This window comes from Staurois parvus, unplaced genomic scaffold, assembly GCF_062004578.1.
Source record: "Staurois parvus isolate SC_StPar_1 unplaced genomic scaffold, SC_StPar_1.0 ptg000420l, whole genome shotgun sequence".
Classification (NCBI taxonomy): Eukaryota; Metazoa; Chordata; class Amphibia; order Anura; family Ranidae; genus Staurois; species Staurois parvus.
The window spans coordinates 1,970,923-1,990,257 of NW_028318216.1; the positions used below are offsets into that span (position 1 = coordinate 1,970,923).

The 19,335-nt window shown below is 41.1% G+C and overlaps 1 protein-coding gene across 1 annotated transcript in view; it reads left to right on the plus strand.

The window, feature by feature from the left end:
- LOC149454702 (prenylcysteine oxidase 1-like) overlaps nt 1–19,335 on the plus strand; it is a 36,597-nt gene that overhangs the window by 5,547 nt on the left and 11,715 nt on the right. Inside the window, exons 3-4 of the mRNA XM_089687188.1 lie at nt 1,409–1,583; nt 19,018–19,229. Coding sequence (XP_089543314.1) covers nt 1,409–1,583; nt 19,018–19,229 — 387 coding nt within the window. The remainder of the gene's footprint in view (nt 1–1,408; nt 1,584–19,017; nt 19,230–19,335) is intronic.

Consider the following 19,335-nt stretch of genomic DNA (forward strand, 5'->3'; position numbering starts at 1 on the left):
TTCAGCCAAAGCTGGTCTGTTCTGTTGAACAGAGACACTCACAATGAAATTCGGTTGGATCCTGCTGAACCGGCTGAATTTCAATTTGTGTATACCCTGCTTTATAGAAGTCAGTGAGAGCTATTTTGTATCTGTGCCTGTCATCAGGATATCTTCATTATGACTAAGGATAGAAGCTTTGTTCCTCATTTCTGACATGCTGAGGAGGAATGGCCACAGGGTCTCATTTTATATGCTTCTACATACATAAGGATCTTATAAACCAGTGTTTTGTTTTATTTTTTTACTAAATCTGTTATTTTATCTAACCAGTTAATGTCAGTTAGCTTGTGACTGAGCTCTTTAACATGTGCTCTTTACCTGGGAATCAAGAAAAAATGGTCTGCAGTTTGTCATACTTGGAGAGCTTGGTTTAGATTAGGTTCATACTGGTGCAGGTGTGGGACAGCGTGTAAATTGCACGTGTTGGCACACCCGCACTGAAAACGTTCTGCCATTTTTCAGATGCGCAGTGGGCCATTAATTCTTAATGACATCTAGAGACAGTGGAAAAAAAAGTGTTCATGGCAGGGTGGATTTGATTTAAATCCTGATTTATATCACTAGTGAAAAGGCTCAATTTAAATTATTTTTAAAGAACTGTCATCTTTGTTCCGCAGCGGCTCCTCCTCTGACCCACTGTTGACTCACCAACAGTCCCATGCACTTTAATGGGACGGCTAGTGATGCGGCAGTAACGAGGGACGTAGCAGCAGGTGAGTGGATGCCCGCTAACAGGCGCTGCCATGATGGATCTAAACTGACAGGTGCTCTTTAAATGTAAGGAATCCGACTCATTCTTGTGGTAGCCAGAATCTTTAATATTTGCAAACCAAATGAAAGTTTCCTTTTTAGAATAATAAGCTGTCAGGTTAGTAAAACAGCGATATCAGAACCTATTATAGGTTAATCACACATAGCTGGAGAACTACTCAAATTCTTTTTTTTCATGTTTTTTCTCATGGTTACTGTGGAAATTGTGTGAATGCATCAATGCAGTTCATGTTATCTCAGCTTGCAGAGCTTGGATTAATTTGAATGAGTTTACTAAAATATTGTTACTGAATATTGCAGAATATTGAGCCTCATGCTACATAACATACTAGATGTTTACCTCAAAAGCATTTTATTAAAATAAATTTGATTAAAAAAAAGAAAATCCGTTTTTTGTTTTTTTTTCCCCATCTATTTTTATCCACCCTGGTTCATGGTACACAGGTCTCAGCGCCCTTAAAAACAAGGCCAATGCATCTATAGACCCAAGTTATACAGTCTCTCTGCTTATCTGGTTCTGTCAGTCATAGAGTGTACCAGTTGTCAGTTGACATACAGATTGGTACTTTACTAGCTCACTCTGCATTTGTTACAGGTCTGAGTACATGCACATTATCTGGAAATCTGCTGGGAATTTACAATGGGGACGATTTTGTTTTTCAAGAAAGTGAATGGTATCTTATAAACCTTATTAAAAAGCTGTGGTATTATGGACTGAATTTCCTTCGAAAGTACATGTGGGCGGAAGACCTTATGGATAAGTTCATGAGGTACGTGGTAATAATTCTGCTTTGCTAGTTTGAAGATCTGCATACAGATTTATTATTGTTTTGTAAAGCACTGCAAAAACTATTGGCACCATATATATCCTGTATTGTAATCTATATTGTGGTGTCAGGAGTCAGAATATTGAATATTCCTGCTATACTCTTCCATATAGACTTTGGTAGGCTTACCTATACATGTGCACGGGGACATGCACCTGTCCTTGCTTGGCTGTCTGTGCTGCTGTGTGTCTCAATAGACATCTGTGGGACTTCCGGCACAGGGTTTGGAAGTAATTGTGTGAAAGTTATAGCGTCTACAAACTATGGTATAGATACTGCAATTTACGCTATTTTTTTGCTATAGAGCGCTACGCTAGTTTAACTGACAATTGCGCGGTCATGCAATACGGTACATAAATAAAATTTATGTCCTTTTTTTCACACAAATAGAGCTTTCTTTTGGTGGTATTTGATCACCTCTGCGCTTTTTATTTTTGGCGCTATAACCAGAAAAATTTTGAAGAAAATTTTTTTTTGAAAAAAACCCAGTATTTTCTCATTTCGGTCATAAAAAATATCCAAAAAAAATAAAATTTTCGTCATAAATTTAGGCCAAAATGTATTCTGCTACATATTTTTGGTTAAAAAAATCCCAGTAAGTGTATATTGATTGCTTTGTGTGAAAGTTATAGCGTCTACAAACTATGGTATAGATAATGGAATTTACACAGCTTTTACTTTCTGACTGCTCATCACATTTCTTAAGGTGCTAAAATACCAGGATAGTACAAACACCCTCAAATGACCCCTTTTCGGAAAGTAGACACCCTAAGCTATCTACTGAGAGCATATTGAGTCCATGGAAGATTTATTTTTTTCCCACAAGTTTCTGGAATATGACAAAAACCTTTTTTTTTACACGAAGTTGTCATTTAAATGATTTATTTCTCACACAAGCCATGGGTATGTGTGGAATTACACCCCTAAATACATTCTGCTACTTCTACCGAGCATGGGGATACCACGTGTGTGAGACTTTTTGGGAGCCTAGCCTCATACAGGAGCCTGAAATCCAATAACCACTTTGAAAACCTAAAGGTGCGTAACTTCCTTATTACACTTCCTCACTACCTATCACAGTTTTGTGTTCCCCGACATGCCAGGATAGCACCAAATACCCTCCCCCAAATGACCCCTTTCTGGAAAGTACACACCCCAAGAAATTTAAAAAGAGCTATGGTGAGTATTTTGCAGATCTCATTTTTTTCTCACAAGGTTTTGAAATATAGAAAAAAATGTTTGTGTTTTTTTTCTTCATTTTCCAAAAACTTGTGGCAACAAATGAGATCTGCAAAATACTTACCATGCTTTTTATCAAATTCCTTGGGGTGTCTGCTTCCCAAAAAGGGGTCATTTGGGGGGGTTAGGTGGTATTCTGGCATTTCAGGGCCTCCGAAACTGTGATAGGTAGTCAGGAAGTGTAATAAGGAAATAAAGCCTGAAAGTGCTTATTGGATTTTGGGGTCCTGTACTTGGCTACGTCTCTCACATGTGGTACCCCCATACTTGGGAGAAGTAGCAGAATGTATTTTGGGGAGTAATTCCACATATACCCATGGCATGTGTGAGCAGTAAAGCATTTAAGTGACAATTTTGTGTAAAAAAAAAAAACAAAAAAACAAAAAAAAAACTTGTGGTAAAAAAATAAATTCTTCTATTGATTCAGCATGCCTCTCAGCAAATAGTTTGAGGTGTCTATTTTCCAAAAAGGGGTCGCTTTGGGTGGTGGGGGCATTCTATGCCCAGCATTAGAGGTCTATGCCACACATCACTCACTCTTCTAACCACCTGAAGACCAAGCCTTTTCTGACACTTTTTGTTCACATGAACAAAATCAGTATTTTTTGCTAGGAAATTACTTTAAACCCCCAAACATTATATATTTTTTTAAAGCGGACACCCTAGTGAATACAATGATGGGTACTACAATTTTTTATGGCACATAGTACTCGCGCAGCGATTTTTCAAAAGCAAATTTTTTTTTTAAATACACTTTTCTTTTACTTTTAATGCACAAAAACACAATATATTGGCCAATTATTTGGTAAAATATAAAAGATAATGGTATGCCGAGTAAATAGATACCAAACATGACATGCTTTAAAACTGCGCATGCCCCATGCAATGGCGACAAACTGCAAACATTTTTAATATCCATAGGCAACATTTTAAAAGCCTTTAAAAGCTACCATTTTAGATTTACAGAGGAGGTCTAGTGTTAGAATTACTGCCCTTGATCTGACGTTCACGGCAATACCTCACATGCATGGTGCAACCACTGTTTACATACCGACACAGGGTCAAGGCTTGTGCACACAGGTGTGTGCGCATTGGAGGGGCAATTTTTTTTTTTTTTTTTAATTATTTTTACATTGTGCCTTTTTTAAATTTTTTTTTATCACTTTTAATGCTATAACAGGGAAGGCAAATATCCCCTATAACTTCAATGGGTATTGTCATATATTCTTTTTTGAGAAATCTGGGGTCTATCAGACTCTGGATATCTCCTCTGCCCTTACATTATCTAATCAAACCAAAATCGGTGTGATCAGATGCTTTCCCAATTTACAAATGGCGCTATTTATATTCTGCGAAACTGAAGTGATGAAATGCTCGTAGCTTCCGAATTCTTAGACTATAGAGATGATTGGAGCCATTCTGGTCTCCAATCAGCTCTATGGTCAGCTGGCAGAAACACCGGCTGCATTCTCAGGTTCCCCTGATGGCACGAGTTTGCCCGAGAAGGCCGGGGGAGGGGGGGGGGCATCATCTATCACTGCTTGTAAAAGCAATCCTGCAGCTAATTAGCCACTAGGATTGCTTTTACATGAAAGCCGATCGCTGGCTGAAAAAAACAATACCAGGATGATTCCTGCAGCTGTAGGCATCATCCTGGTATAACCATTCAAAGTCCAGTGATGTACCAGTATGTCGCTGGTCCTTGTTGGGTGTATATACTATGTTGTGTTTTTTTTTTTTTGTATGCAGCCTGTGGGCTGAATGAAAAAATTAGAAGAAATCTCTGCCAGAAAAAGTGTGTGGTATGCCCACCATTAGAATATACCGCCCTGCATCCACCCACTTCTAATGGTGGGCACACATTAGGTCACACTTTGCCACAAGCACCAGTTCCAAGATTGAATAAATGTCTAAATAGTGGCACGCTTGAATATAAATTGTCCACGTATAAGTGGTACCCCATATGGAAAAAGGATGACACCAAGTCCCAAACTATCTCTCCTCTGCTCCTCATGTAGTCTGGGCATCCGGGGGGCTCCACGTGACTATCTTTTCCCTCGTAAATCCGAAACTTATAAATATAGCCTGTTGTCCTCTCACAGGTCTTCTACATCTTGACCTCATATCTGGCACGCTTGCTGGGGAGAAATTGTTTGAATGCAAGGCGGCCAGAAAAATGAATGAGGGACTCATCAATGCAGATGTTTTGCTGGGGAGTATAGACATCTGCAAATTTTTGGTTAAGGTGATTTGCGAGGGGCTGAATTTTGTGGAGCCGGTCAAATTCAGGGTTACCCTGAGGATGACAGACTGTATTGTCATTGAAATGCATAAAACACATTATACTCTCATATCTATGCCTGGCCATGGCAGCAGAGAACACGGCATATGATGAATCGGGTCTGCGGACCAATACAACCGCAATTCATTTCTTTTAGTAATGCCCATGTTGGGGGTTAGGCCCCAAAAAAATGTATATTCGAAACCGTAATGAGTTTCCATGCGAATGGTCTGGCAAGGTTTGAATTTGGGTTGGCGGCGATAAATTGTTGTGCATATAAACTGCTTTGATCCACAATCAACGCATACAGATATTCCGTGAAAAACAGCTCCAAAAATCAAGAAGGTATGTGAAAGACCAGGATGTACTAGACCGCTGGTACTCGCCAGTTCACCAAAAGGTAGAGCGGCACTAGTACTAGCACTCTGCTGCATATGAGAGTCATCAAAATTTACCGGCAAGTGCTAACAGAGATCAGGCCTGATTCTGCGAACACTGCGGTTTTGTGTGCAATGTATCAAGTGACAGTGACCTACTGACACTGCACTTGCTGGGGGAGAAAGGGGGGGGTAAGCGTAGGGGCTGGCAGGTGCCGGGACTGATCCCGCTAACGCTGCGTTTTTGGGGACGCTATACTAATGTGAATGCTGGTATAGTGCTGACCTGATCAAAGATATTGACCCGTTCAGACAGTATACTAGCAATGGAGGTTTATTGTACATGAGCGTGCTCCTGGCAATCAAGGGGTTAAATGTGATGACTGGTGTCCTGATGGGCAATCTGACGCTATCTGGGAGGGGCGTGAAAACCACGGGAGCGCGAATCACATATGTATATATATTTATATGTGATTTTGCGCACCCATGCCGCCTTGTAGCAGTATTTCTGCTATAGGGCGGTCAGGAAGCGGTTACAGAAGTGGTTTGTGTTATGTCGCTGCGTTACTTTAACCTCCCTGACGGTATGATTATTTCAGATTTTTGGTGCTGAAAGCGGTACCATTTTTTTGCATGGAAATATGTATTTTTTTTATTGTAGGCTGTAATTTTTAGGAAAAACTCACTGAAATCTGTCCGAACAAGAGTCTAGTAAACATCCCGGGTATGATAAAATTTGAAACACAAAATCATAAATTATAATTTAATAAATAATCATAAAAATAATATAAAAATAATAAAAAATTTAATTCAATAATATAATCAAACCAAAAACACTGAAATGTGAAATAGAGCGCCAAGTTCGCACATTGCTGAGCTCAGTCGCAAAATCGTTTTCAGTTTCTGATGACGAATTTCCCCCACGAATCATTATCACTCAATTCTGTAAGTGGTTCTGATTTACTATCGCTGTTCTCTAGCTGATCTAAACCGCTTTTGACCTAAAGGGACACTTTTTGGACGCCATGGACATTTCTCAGTTTCCAGGCAGAAAGAACAGACAAAATGCAGGCAGGGCGCAGGACAAAGCACTAGGGACAATATGTATGTGAAATAGGTTGAAACAGCAATGTTTTACTGTGTAAAATGAAAAAAAAAAAAAAAGACATTTTTTAAAATTTTTAAATTTCCCGCCGCCGGCGGCGGCGCCCGTACGTCCCGACGTCACAGGGACAGGACACAGAAGCCGGATGCCGGCATCGGCCGGAGGAGATGGCCGGGGACGCTGCAGGGGACACATCGTGGGAGCGCAGGGTAAGGTAAGTGAAGAACACATGCCGGAGCAGCGCCGCATGGTATTCCCGAGTGTAGCTCGGGGTTACCGCTTTTGGTACTGAAATGTTACCCCGAGCTACACTCGGGAATACCGCCAAGGAGGTTAACTGACAATGCAACCCAAATTAAATTTATATCCTTTTTTTCCCACAAATTGAGCTTTCTTTCGGTAGTATTTGATCACCTGCGCTATAAAAAAAAAAGGCTGACAATTTTGAGAAAAAAATATTTTGGACTTTTTGCTATAAAACATGTCCAGTAAAAAAATTTAAAAATCAAATTTTTTAGTCATAAATTTCTGCCAAAATGTATTCTGCAACGTCTTTGCTGAAAAAAAATCCCAATACATGTAAATTAATTGGATTACATGAAAGTTATAGCGTCTACAAATGGCAGGAAAGATGCTGGTATTTTTTTTTTGTTGTACTAATAATGGCGGCGGTCAGCGACTTATGTCAGTGATCAGCGATTTATGACAGTGATCAGCGACTTACGGCGGGACTGCGGCGGTAATTTTGACACTGGGGGGGAACTGACTTGGGATCACTGACATCTCCAGTGACACCAATACAGTGATCAGTGCAAAAAAAAAAAAACACTTGACACTGTACTAATGGCACTGGGGAGGAAGGGGTTAATTTTTTTATAGGTAATGAAAGGGTTAACTGTGTGAGGGGAGTGTTTTACTAGGGGGCGGGGGTGTGTACTTCACAGGAACACGCTGATCCTGAAAGATAAGCTCTTCTCCCAGGTTTAGCGTGCTCTGAACTGACAGATGGCAGAGCTGCAGTGTAAACACTGCAGCCCTGCTATCTGTCAGTGATTGCCTGTAATCGCCGGGACCCGGCGGGTAATGACCCGCTGGGATCTGGTGATGGACACCCGCTGCCGCGATCGGTGGGACGGTTAGGGCGGGCACACGCCTTGCGCGCGCCCTCTACCTGTTTTGCACAGCGATGTTATAAACGGCGCTGTGTACAGAAGGTGCCGCCCTGCTGCAGTAGAAACACTGCGGAAGGTCGGCAACTGGTTAAAGTGCAAGTAAAGTCCACTTTTTAACTTGTACCTACAGGTAAGCCTATAATGGGGCCCATCTGTAGGTACAGTGAATGTCTCCTAAACTTGCACCGTTTAGAAGATATTCACACTGGATGCAGCTGGTGACATCACTGACACATGCACTTTGAGGAAATGGCATACCTGTGCCATATCCTCAGAGCTCTGTGCCAGGCGGCACGCGCAAAAGTGATGTCATTGGTACAGGTGGCCCTGGTCATTCATACAGGTGGACCCAGTGAACCTAGAATGAAGATGGAAGTGCCAGGGAGCCGTGGCAGCGCTGTGCTGCGCTGGAAGGCCCTGTGTGCAGGTAAGTTTGTCATAACGTGCTAGTATGTGATACATTATGACTTGAACCTGCAAGGGGACCTGATTTTTTTGTTTTATTTGTGGCGGTTTACTACTGCTTTAAGTATTTGTAGCTTCTGACTTTTAAAATATTTTTGGGAGCCCGGAGCTCTGCTTTAAGAATAATTAAAGGGGAATTCCAGTCAAAATTGAAAATTTGCCCACTACAGCTGCTTGCCCTAAGGGCACCCCAATATGCTCACTCTTGAGCCGCTGCTCTGTGCGTCCATAAGACACAGACCCGCTGCTCGACAACCCCCCCCCCCCCGCTCTCTCCTCATTGGGTCACTGGCTGTGATTGGCAGCGGCAGCCAATGGGCTCCTGCTGCTATCTCAGTCATTGAGGAGGGAGAGAGTCCCCAGACAGCAGAGCCTGTTGAACGTCACTGGATTGGGGGGGGGGGGGCTCAGGTAAGGTAAAAAACCTTGAGCCTTTAGAACCACTTTGAGGAATTGTGCTCATTGTAGACTGTGAGCTGAGTTGAGACCCCAGAGCACTTCCAGCTACACTGACAGTTCCTCCTGCGTCCAGCTCCCTTCTCCTCTAGTGGACTTGATTCAGAGCCCTGCACAGCTATACTGTATGTGCGCACTGAACCCTCCTGTGTGAATTGTGTAGTTTTATTTTTTTGGGTTTTTTTTTTTATTTCTTAGCCACTTTAAGTTCAGGTGTTTTCTAACACTTTTTGTTTACATGTAAAAATCAGTATTATTTGCTTTAACAAAAATATGTTTGGGAGGCTCTAAGAATTTTTTTTTTTTAGCAGAGACCTTAAGCTGGCCATACATGTATAGATTTTTGTTTCAAGAATTTTAATTTCAAGAATATTCGTTTGATATTCTAATCGTTAGTGGGGTCAATTTGATGTTTGTTTTTTGAACGCAGTAACCGGAAAATTCAAGGGGGAAGTAAGGAAAACTTTTCTCGATCAAACGAAGTTTCGGCCAGTATATGTGGTTATCGTTCAGAAATTGCAAAATACAATTTTCAAACGGCATTCGTCCATTCACCGAATGTTCAAAGAATTTTTATACGACTTTTCTTAGGAATATTCTCGGTCATAAATCTACACTTGTATGGCCAGCTTTAGAGAATAAATTTGCAGGTGTTGCAGTTTTTTGCCACATGGCATTTGTAAGAAAGAATACACTGTTTTGAATTTTGGTGCATAAAAACAAAACATAATTCCCAGTTGTTTGGTAACATTTAAAAGATGATGTTACGCCTAGTAAATAGATACTAAACATGTCACGCATTAAAATTGCATGCACAGGCAACACAAGCGACAAAACGTTTACTATCCATAGGCAACACTTTAAAAGCCTTTACAAGTTACCATTTTAAATTTACAGAGAAGGTCTGGTGGTAGCATAACTGCCCTTGATCTGACGTTCGTGGTGTTACCTCACATGTGTGGGATGATCGCTGTGTGTGTCCGTGATCGACATGTGCTTTTGCCTTTGCACACAAGCATAGGGGATGGAGTTGCTTTAAAACTTTTTTTATTTATTTTTTTTAATTATTATTTTTTTGAACAACTTGACAATCGGGCTATAACCGAAGGACGGCTACAGCGCGGTTGTCCAGTTCTGGGAGGGCATCCTATAATGTCCTCCCAGAACGCGCCCTCCTGCGCGGTGCGCACCAGGCGATCTCTGTGATTGCTGTGTCCTACGAACACAGCTGATAACATGATGTGGTAAAAGGCCAATCACAGCAGCCTTTTACCATGTGATCAGCTGTGTCCAATGACACAGTGATCACCGGGTAAATGCAGTTACCAGTTGTCAGCTGCACTTTCCTCACGTTGTCACAGCGTGAGGAAAGTACTGAATTGTCAGAAAAGAGATCGACACTGATAACCAGTGCCACCCACCAGTGCTGCCCATCATTGCTGCATATCAGTGCAGCATCCTCAGTGCCGGCTATCAGTGCAGCCTCATCAATGCACATCAGTGAAGGAGAAAATTTACCTGTTTGCAAAATTTTATAATAGAAACAAAGAAACTTTTTTTTTTCAAATTTTTTTTGCTCTTTTTTTTGTTTATAGCGCAAAAAATAAAACACCCAAAAAGAAAGCTCTATTTGTGTGAAAAAAAGATAAAAATGTCATACATGTACAATGTTGAATGACCGCGCAATTGTCATTCAAAGTGCGACAGCGCTGAAAGTGGAAAATTGGCCTAGGAAGGGGGTATAAGTGCCCGGTAGGAAAGTGGTTAATTATTTAAAAATAAAAATTTCACACGGTCTCTTTAAATTTTACTTTTTTAATCACTTTTATTGTTCTCGCAGTAACAATAAACTGTAAATATCCCCTGTGATAGCAATAGGCAGTGACAGGTACTTTTTATGGAGAGATCTGTGGTCTATTAGTTCTCAGATCTGTTCTCTGCCCTTAAAAGCATCTAATCACACCAAGATCAGTGTGATCAGATTATTTCCCCTATTTAAAAAGGGCACTGTTTACCAGAAGTGATGAATGCTCATTGCATCTGGTTTGGTATACCATATAGGTGACCAGAGCTGTTCTGGTTTCTGAATACCTCTATGGTCAGCTGGCTGAAGTGCCGGCTGGTTGCTCAGGTCTCCCAATGGGATGGGAGAGCCCCATAGAGCCACGGGACGTCCCCTCCCACTGCTTTTAAAAGCAATCCAGTGGCAATCTAGCCACTAGGATTGCTTTTACAAGATAGCTGAAAGTTGGCTCTAAATATCAATACCGAGATGATGGCGGCTGCTGCTGCAGGCTTCATACCAGTATAGCCACTGATGATGGTCGTAAAGAGTTGAATTATTTCATAAATGAAGATGCAAAAACATTCTTACTCATGAGATCACTGACCAGGGAACCTATGATCAGCTCCTCCCATCCTGTATATGCTCACTGGCTACACAGGAACAGTGTCACTTCTGGAAGTGATGTCACTAGCCTTCAGTAAACATGCTCACTGGCTGCTCTTAGACTCGGGGGGGGGGGGGGGGGGGAGAGGGGATTAAAGTTATGTGACAGGCACTGGATAGTGCAAAACAACGATATAAAAAGTGATTTTTTTTTTTAATTCATTTTGACACATAAGATTGAACTTAATTAATGATTGCAGGGGGGAATTTAAGTATTAGGCTTTCCCTCCACTTTAGGTTTAGTACATAAATCTGTAGTTTAATATTTGTAGGATATATGTATTCGTATTTAGCCACTTGTCCCTCTACCTAATTGTAAGCCCAGTTAAAAATTGTAATAGCATATCAATGTATCTGTTTGCTCTACCTATTTGTTCTGCTTGATTAAATATAAAACTGCTTAGAAAAGCACTTACTATACTGACAAGAATATGTACTTTGAAATCTCATGTTATAATGTAATATATTTTGCTGAACTTTGAAATGCCACGTAGCAAAGAATAGTCATGCTGAGTGATGGAAAATACTGTTCTTAAATAATTATCTTGATACCCATTGTGTGACCATAGCATATCCATATTGTAATGTATTACATATTGAATTATTATATTGTCACCTCCATATTGTTAAAGTGGATATGCAGTCTACCAAAAAAAATTAGTGTTACTAGACCCACAACAGTAAAATCAGTCTGTATATGCAGTAAAACATGCTTGTTCTACTCGCTTTGGAATTTAAGGGGTTATTCCTCTGCATTGTGTAAAAAGGATGTTTGATCCTGTCTTCTCTTGTCCTTCCCTTCTTCCACATTCCCCATTTCATCTCCTGATAGAACACAGCCTCGTGGACACTCTGCACTTATCAGTTTGGTTTGTATTTCTAGATAATTTTTTATTTTTCTTGAGAGAGTGCATGTTATCAGCACAGGGCCAATCGGCACTGTCCAGACAGAGGGTCAGGGGTTATGCAATTTCATAGGGCAGTCATAGTAGAATTAAAACTGCTCCTACAAGCTTTAACCAGTGCTCAGCTGGACACTGATAGAAGTCACAAGATTGCTCTAACTGCTAATAAAAGGTATTTAGCAGTTTATAGTTACTAAAATAATTGCATTTCCGTGTACTGTGGGAGACCGGATATAGTGAATGCAGGGTCCTGGGTTTAGTGACACTTTAAGTCATCAGCTACAAATACTGTAGCTGCTGACTTTTAATATAAGGACACCTACCTGTCCAGGGATCCAGCAAGCTCCTCTCCCGATCTGTTTCTTCAATCCACTTCGGGTGCAGGAGGCAGCATCTTGGGTAAGGGAAACCAGCAGTGAAGCCTTCCAGTGGGGAGGTCACGTGACTGGACTGGAGTGCCCGGGGAATAGGTCAGTATACACTTGTTTACTCTACAGGCTAGTTAATATAGCGTTTAGAATGGAGGTTTTTTCTGTAGGAGTGTCCAGCATTTGAACACATCTTCTGTCATTCTCTCATAATGTCTTCTCTGCTCTTTCAAATGTATTTTGTTTTTATTTCAGGTACTTTATTTAGTGCTGTCAATTTACGCAGCGCTTTACATATACAGGTGAAACTCGAAAAATTAGAATATCGTGCAAAAGTTCATTTATTTTAGTAATGCAACTTAAAAGGTGAAACGAATATATGAAATAGACTCATTACATGCAAAGCAAGATAGTTCAAGCTGTGATTTGTCATAATTGTGGTGATTATGGCTTACAGCTCATGAAAACCCCAAATCCACAATCTCAGAAATTTAGAATATTACATGCAATCAATAAAACAAAGATTGTACATAGAACAATATCGGACCTCTGAAAAGTATAAGCATGCATATGTACTCAGTACTTGGTTTGGGTCCCTTTTGCAGCAATTACTGCCTCAGTGCGCCGTGACATGGAAGCTATCAGCCTGTGGCACTGCTGAGGTGTTATGCAAGGGGGTTCAGGTCAGGCGAGTTTGCTGGCCAATCAAGCACAGCAATCCTATGTTCATTGAACCAGGTTTCGGTGCTTTTGGCAGTGTCAGCAGGTGCCAAGTTCTGCTGGAAAATTAGGTCCGCGTCCCCATAAAGCTCGTCTGCGGAAGGAAGCATGAAGTGCTCCAAAATCTCCTGGTAGACGGCTGCGTTGACCCTGGACTTAATGAAGCACAGTGGACCAACACCAGCAGATGACATGGCTCCCCAAATCAACACAGACCGTGGAAACTTCACACTGGACTTCAAGCATCTTGCAGTGTGTGCCTCTCCATTCTGCCTCCATACTCTGGGTCCTTGGTTTCCAAATGAGATGCAAAAGTTGCTCTCATCAGAAAAGAGGACTTTGGACCACTGACCAACAGACCAGGTCTGTTTTTCTTTAGCCCAGGTAAGACGCTTCTGACATTGTTTGTTGTTCAGGAGCAGCTTGACATGAGGAATATGACATTTGAAGGCCATGTCAAGGATCCGTCTGTGTGGTGGCTCTTGATGCACTGACTCCAGCCTCAGTCCACTCCTTGTGAAAGTCCCCAACACTTTTGAATGGCCTTTTCCTGACAATCCTCTCCAGGCTGCGGTCATCCCTGCTGCTTGTGCACCTTTTTCTTCAACACTTTTCCCTTCCACATAACTTTCTATTAATGTGCTTTGACATAGCACTTTAGGAACATCCAACTTCTTTTGGAATTACCTTTTGAGGCTTTCCTTCCTTATGGAGGGTGTCAATGATGGTTTTCTGCACAACTGTCAGGTCAGCAGTCTTTCCCATAATTGTGATTCCTACTGAACCAGACTGAGAGACCATTTAAAGGCTCAGGAACCCTTTGCAGGTGTTATGGCTTAATTAGCTGATTAGAGTGGGACACTTTGAGCCTAGAATATTGCACCTTTTCACAATATTCTAATTTTCTGAGATTGTGGATTTGGGGTTTTCATGAGCTGTAAGCCATAATCATCACAATTATGACAAATCACGGCTTGAACTATCTTGCTTTGCATGTACTTAGTCTATTTCATATATTAGTTTCACCTTTTAGGTTGCATTACTGAAATAAATGAACTTTTGCACGATATTCTAATTTTTTGAGTTTCACCTGTATATTGTACATTCACATCAGTCCCTAACCTTAAAGGAGCCTATAAAATCCATTTAACCATCTCAATGCTACATACTGACACTCTGCAGTCATTATGGTAAATGATCTAAGCTCTTTTTTAAACTGTATATCTCCCTCACCTCTACCCTCTCCCTACTACTGCACTCATCACCTCCTATACAAATACTTCCTACAACTCCTTCTCTATTCTCTTTTCAGAAGAGAGTCTGTTTTCTCTAATTTCTCTTAAGGATTGCAGTGATCAGCCTCCTGGACGGGAGTCACATTTCCTTGATGACTTCTATGCCTGGCTACCCCACTTTCTGTCTTCTGAAATACCCACTAACATTCTTGGTGACTTTAACATCCCCATTAATGGTAACAGTCTGGCTACATCTCAACTTTTCAACCTAACTTCATCTTTTGACCTAACATGATGGACACAGTCCTCCACTCACTTTGATGATAACACCCATGACCCTGTTTTTGCCCATTTTTTTGCACTCCCTACAACCTCACAAACACTTGCTTTCTTTTCTCTGATCACAACCTCATTCGTTTCACAGTGTCCCTGTCTCCAACCACCAGTCCCGCCAAGCAGTAAAAATTACTCCCAGAAAACATTGCCACTTGATCCCTTCTCTTCTCTATTCTTCTACAGACATCCTCTTTTGATAAAATCTTACCCCTTTTCTGCCCTGCCCTGGCCTCTTCTGTCTACAGCCATTCACTGTCATCTTCATCAGACACACTTGTTCCCCTTACTACATGCAGATTCAGAACCCTGACCATTACAACCTTGGCAAATTGATGACACCAGAAATCTCAAGAGACCTAGCCGTGCACTGGAGCAATTGTGACATAAAACCAAATCCCAACAAGAATTCACCCTATTTAGGTCTGCCTTCCTAAAATACAATTCCTTCCTCCATGCTGCTAAACAAGCCAGCTTCATCACTGTCATTAACCCTGTCATCCAGTCCTCGTCATCTCTTCTCTACTTTTAACTCTCTGCGTTCTCCATCACCACCTCCATCTAGTAACTCACTTATTGCTCATGAGATTGCCAATCACTTGAAAAACAAGATTGATGTAATTTGTGGGGACATCTCCACTGCACAGATGGCTGTACCATTTAACATGCCCACCTTACCACCTGTCCGCTGGACCCGTTCCCTCACAACTACTACGGTCACCCTCTTCCTCTATCCTATGCTTCCTCACTCATGTCTTCAATCTCTCCCTCCCCCATACTTAAAAAGCACTCGCTGGACCCCACCAGCCTGACCAACGTAAGACCTCATCTCCTTGTTCACATTTACCTCCAAACTTCTAGAACACTTGGTCTACAACCATTTGAGCTCCTACCTCAATGATAACAACCTTCTTGACCTCTTACAGTCTGACTTTCGCTCACTCCACTGAAACTGCCCCACCAAAACTCGATGATGATTTAATAACTGCTTAAAAAAAGGGCCACTACTCCTATTCATGCTATTAGCTCTTTCTGCTGCCTTTTTGATACTGTTGAACATCCCCCTCCTCAAAAAAACTCCATTCTATTGGCCTCCAAGACTCTGCTCCTTCCTGGTTCTCTTCCTACCTATCACAGCTCTCCTTCAGTTTTGCCTCTAACTCTGTCTCCTCCTCTCTACTTCCTCTTTTTTGTAGGGGTCCCCCAAGGTTCTGTCCTTTTCGGGCCCCTTCTCCATCTACAACTCCTCCCTTGGTCATTTGGTAAACTCACACTGCTTCCAGAACCATCTCTATCTACCAAATCTATCTCTCTACTCTTCACTTCACTCCTTCAGTCTCCTTTTGCTCTGCTAACTTACTATCTGACATATCTGCATGGATGTCACGTCACTTCCTCAAACTCAGTCTTTCTAAAACTGAGCTTTTCCATGAAGATCAATAGTTCAACTATCTGTCCCGCTCCTCATGCCAGGGTACTAGGTCTTATCCTGGACTCTGACCTGTCCTTCAGGCCCCTATCCAATCACTCTCCAAACGCTTCACCTTCGTAACATCTCCAAAATAAATGTTGAAATCACTAAGCTACTCATTAATTCCCTTATCTCTCACCTTAACTATTGTAACTCCCTTCTTACAGGCCTACCTCTATGCAGACTATCCCCCCTTAAGGCTATCATGAATGCTACTGACAGACTCCTGCAACTTACCAGCCGCTCAGTGTCCACCATCCCTCTCTGTCAATCCCTCCACTGGCTTCCGATTGCCTAACAAATAAAATTCAAAATATTCACAACAACATACAAAGCCATTTACAACTCTGCCCCAAGCTACATCACAGCATTTCATCTCCAAATAACACCCAAGCCAGCCTCTCCGCTTCTCCCAAGACCGTCTGCTCTTTAGCTCTCTGGTCTCCTCCCTACATGCTCTTCTCCGGGATTTCTCAAGAGCCTCTCGTATCCACTGGAGCTCCCTACCCAAATCTGTTCTGCTATTTCCTACTCTGTCCAGTTTTAGGTACTTTTCAGTTCATCCTTCAGTTATTACCTTTTTTTTCCAGTCCCCCCCCCCTCCTCATTAGATTGTAAGCTCCCAGGAGCAGGGCCCTCCTAACCCTCTTTTATTGAGTTGTATTGTTGTACTATCTCCCTTTTTTATATTGTAAAACTATGTATCAGACTGTTGGTGCTATATAAATTCTGTGTAATAATAGTAATGATTGTGTGAAAGTAATGGAGGGGAGGGGGGCTCTGGCAGTATAAAGGTTAAAGAGGAGCTAAACCCCTCCTATCCTTTGCCATCTTCCTCTGCTGTATCTTTGCCTCTGATTAAGGACACTGTACTCCCCTCTGAAACTGGAATACTACTTACCTCTGCGTGTCATGTAATGCCATTTTGCCCTTTGCTGCCAGATACTGATTTTTATTGCACGGTTTAAAATGCACATTTTAGGCCAGAAGATTGCTTAATACCCCGAATACAGTAAATATTTCCTTAAAGCAGAGACCCTAGAGAATAAAATGGTGGCCGTTTTTAATTTGTTAGGTCACATGATGCTAGAGCAATGGTTTATCAAATACATATTTTCAGTAAAAAAAAACATACTCTAAAGTTTATTTTAGTGCTCACAAGTACAATATATTAAACAAAGATTAAGGTTTTGTCCTGTAAATGGATATCAAACTTGTCAAGTATTAAAACTGCATGCACCCATAAAGCAGAGACAAACAAAGAAATAAAGTCCCAACCAATATGGTGGGGGTTAAATTTCACTGCCAGGCCCACTTGTAGGAGGGGGGTGTTCTCTTTCATAGTCCCTGACCACCAATATGGGGGGTTTAATTTCACTGCTACTGACCATCAATGTGAGGGCGATTAATAGTATAGACACCAATGCTCGAGACTATTGCATTCACTGACACCAATACCAAGAGCAGGGCTTGAAAAAGCTGCTCGCAAATGCGAGGAGAAATTCGCGAGCGGCGAGCACAGATGGACGTTCCCTACATTTATTTTGATGTTGGTCATCCATATTTCAAACAATAAATGCTATCTGTTCTCTTCAATTACCTTTCTAGACCCTAAAATCACACTTTTAATAATTTTTTCCTGAAGCTTTAGTCCCTGTTCTATCCCACTTATTACTTATAAGATTGTTGTTTCGTGCCTGTATATTACTTGCACAGAAATGGATGTCTCCCACTCCTCCATTGTTGCACAATGGAAAGATGTAGTAAACAATAATCTAGAAAGGGAAATATTGACTCTTAAACATACCTTCTACTCTATTTAAGAGTCTTAAAAAATGCGTTAAATTGTGGTCCCTGTGGTTATCTTTCCCTGGTATGGTCCCCTCTTACTCTGTATTGGTCCATCTATTGATCAACTGTTCAACTAGTTATTATACCTACTGTGTAACTGCAATGGATGTTGTGATGCAATCACCTGGCTGTGGTTACTCTTACTTAACATTCTTTGTACCTTCTCTGTTTATCTGTTGTACAATGTTTGATGGAAACTGTAATGTGATGACTTGTAATACTCCTTTATCATCCAATGTGGCTACACTCTTTGATTGGAATAGTTTGTAATTTGTATCTTGTTCATTATCTTTTTGTACTTTTTTGAATTTGTATAACAGATGTGAAAATTAAAAAGATCACAGGAATAGCATGAACAGTATAGGTTTAGACACATGATCTCTACATGCTTGTTTAAATCTATTTACACAACAAAGGAAGTGATTTGGTTTTAATGTTTATTAACACATGATTTTAAAAGCATAGTACTGCACCTTTTTCTCACACAATGTTCACTTCAGTGTCGACCCCACCTGCAGCTGTCTATACATACCTTGTTTTGCTATCCAGGTGCCCCCATGGGAGGCAGACTGACATAACCTGTACTCCTGGAAATGGGCAAATGATTGACTGGCTGCTATGCTGAAACATCAGATTCAGTACTTTGTCATTGACCCAGAAAAGTATGCAGATTAGTAAAGTCATAGAAAAGTCATCATCTACATATTTGTTCTGGGTAATTTTGATCTAATTTTTGAACCAAGAGAACCTGCATGACATTTTCAGAAGGCTGGGTGAACAGTGACAGCCTCCATGTTTCTGTCATCACATGTTACCCTTTAAGGCTGTTTTAATGGTAAAATTGTCACAGCTTTTTTTTTTTTTTTTTCCTCCAGCTCCTAGAAGTAAAATGTGATTGGTTATAGCATCATCTTCACCAAGTTTTTTTTTTTTTTTCCTATTATTGGCAGGATTTACCGCTACCAGAAGTTTGATTATTCTTTCTCCACCACGGAATCTTTACTGTATGCTATGGGTGGGGATGACTTCACATCAATGCTGAACATGACCATAGATGAAGTAATGCAGAAGTCTGGCTTCACAAAGAAGTTTATTGATGACATGGTGGTTCCAGCTATGAGATTCAACTATGGGCAAGGAGTTGATGTTAATGGCTTTGTTGGTGAGAAACTGCGCTGCTGCTGAAGGATTTTTCTGATTGTTGTCTGTACAAAGCTAGAGAGATGTGAAGTAGGGACAGTTGACTGAAATGTTTTCCTTGACTGATA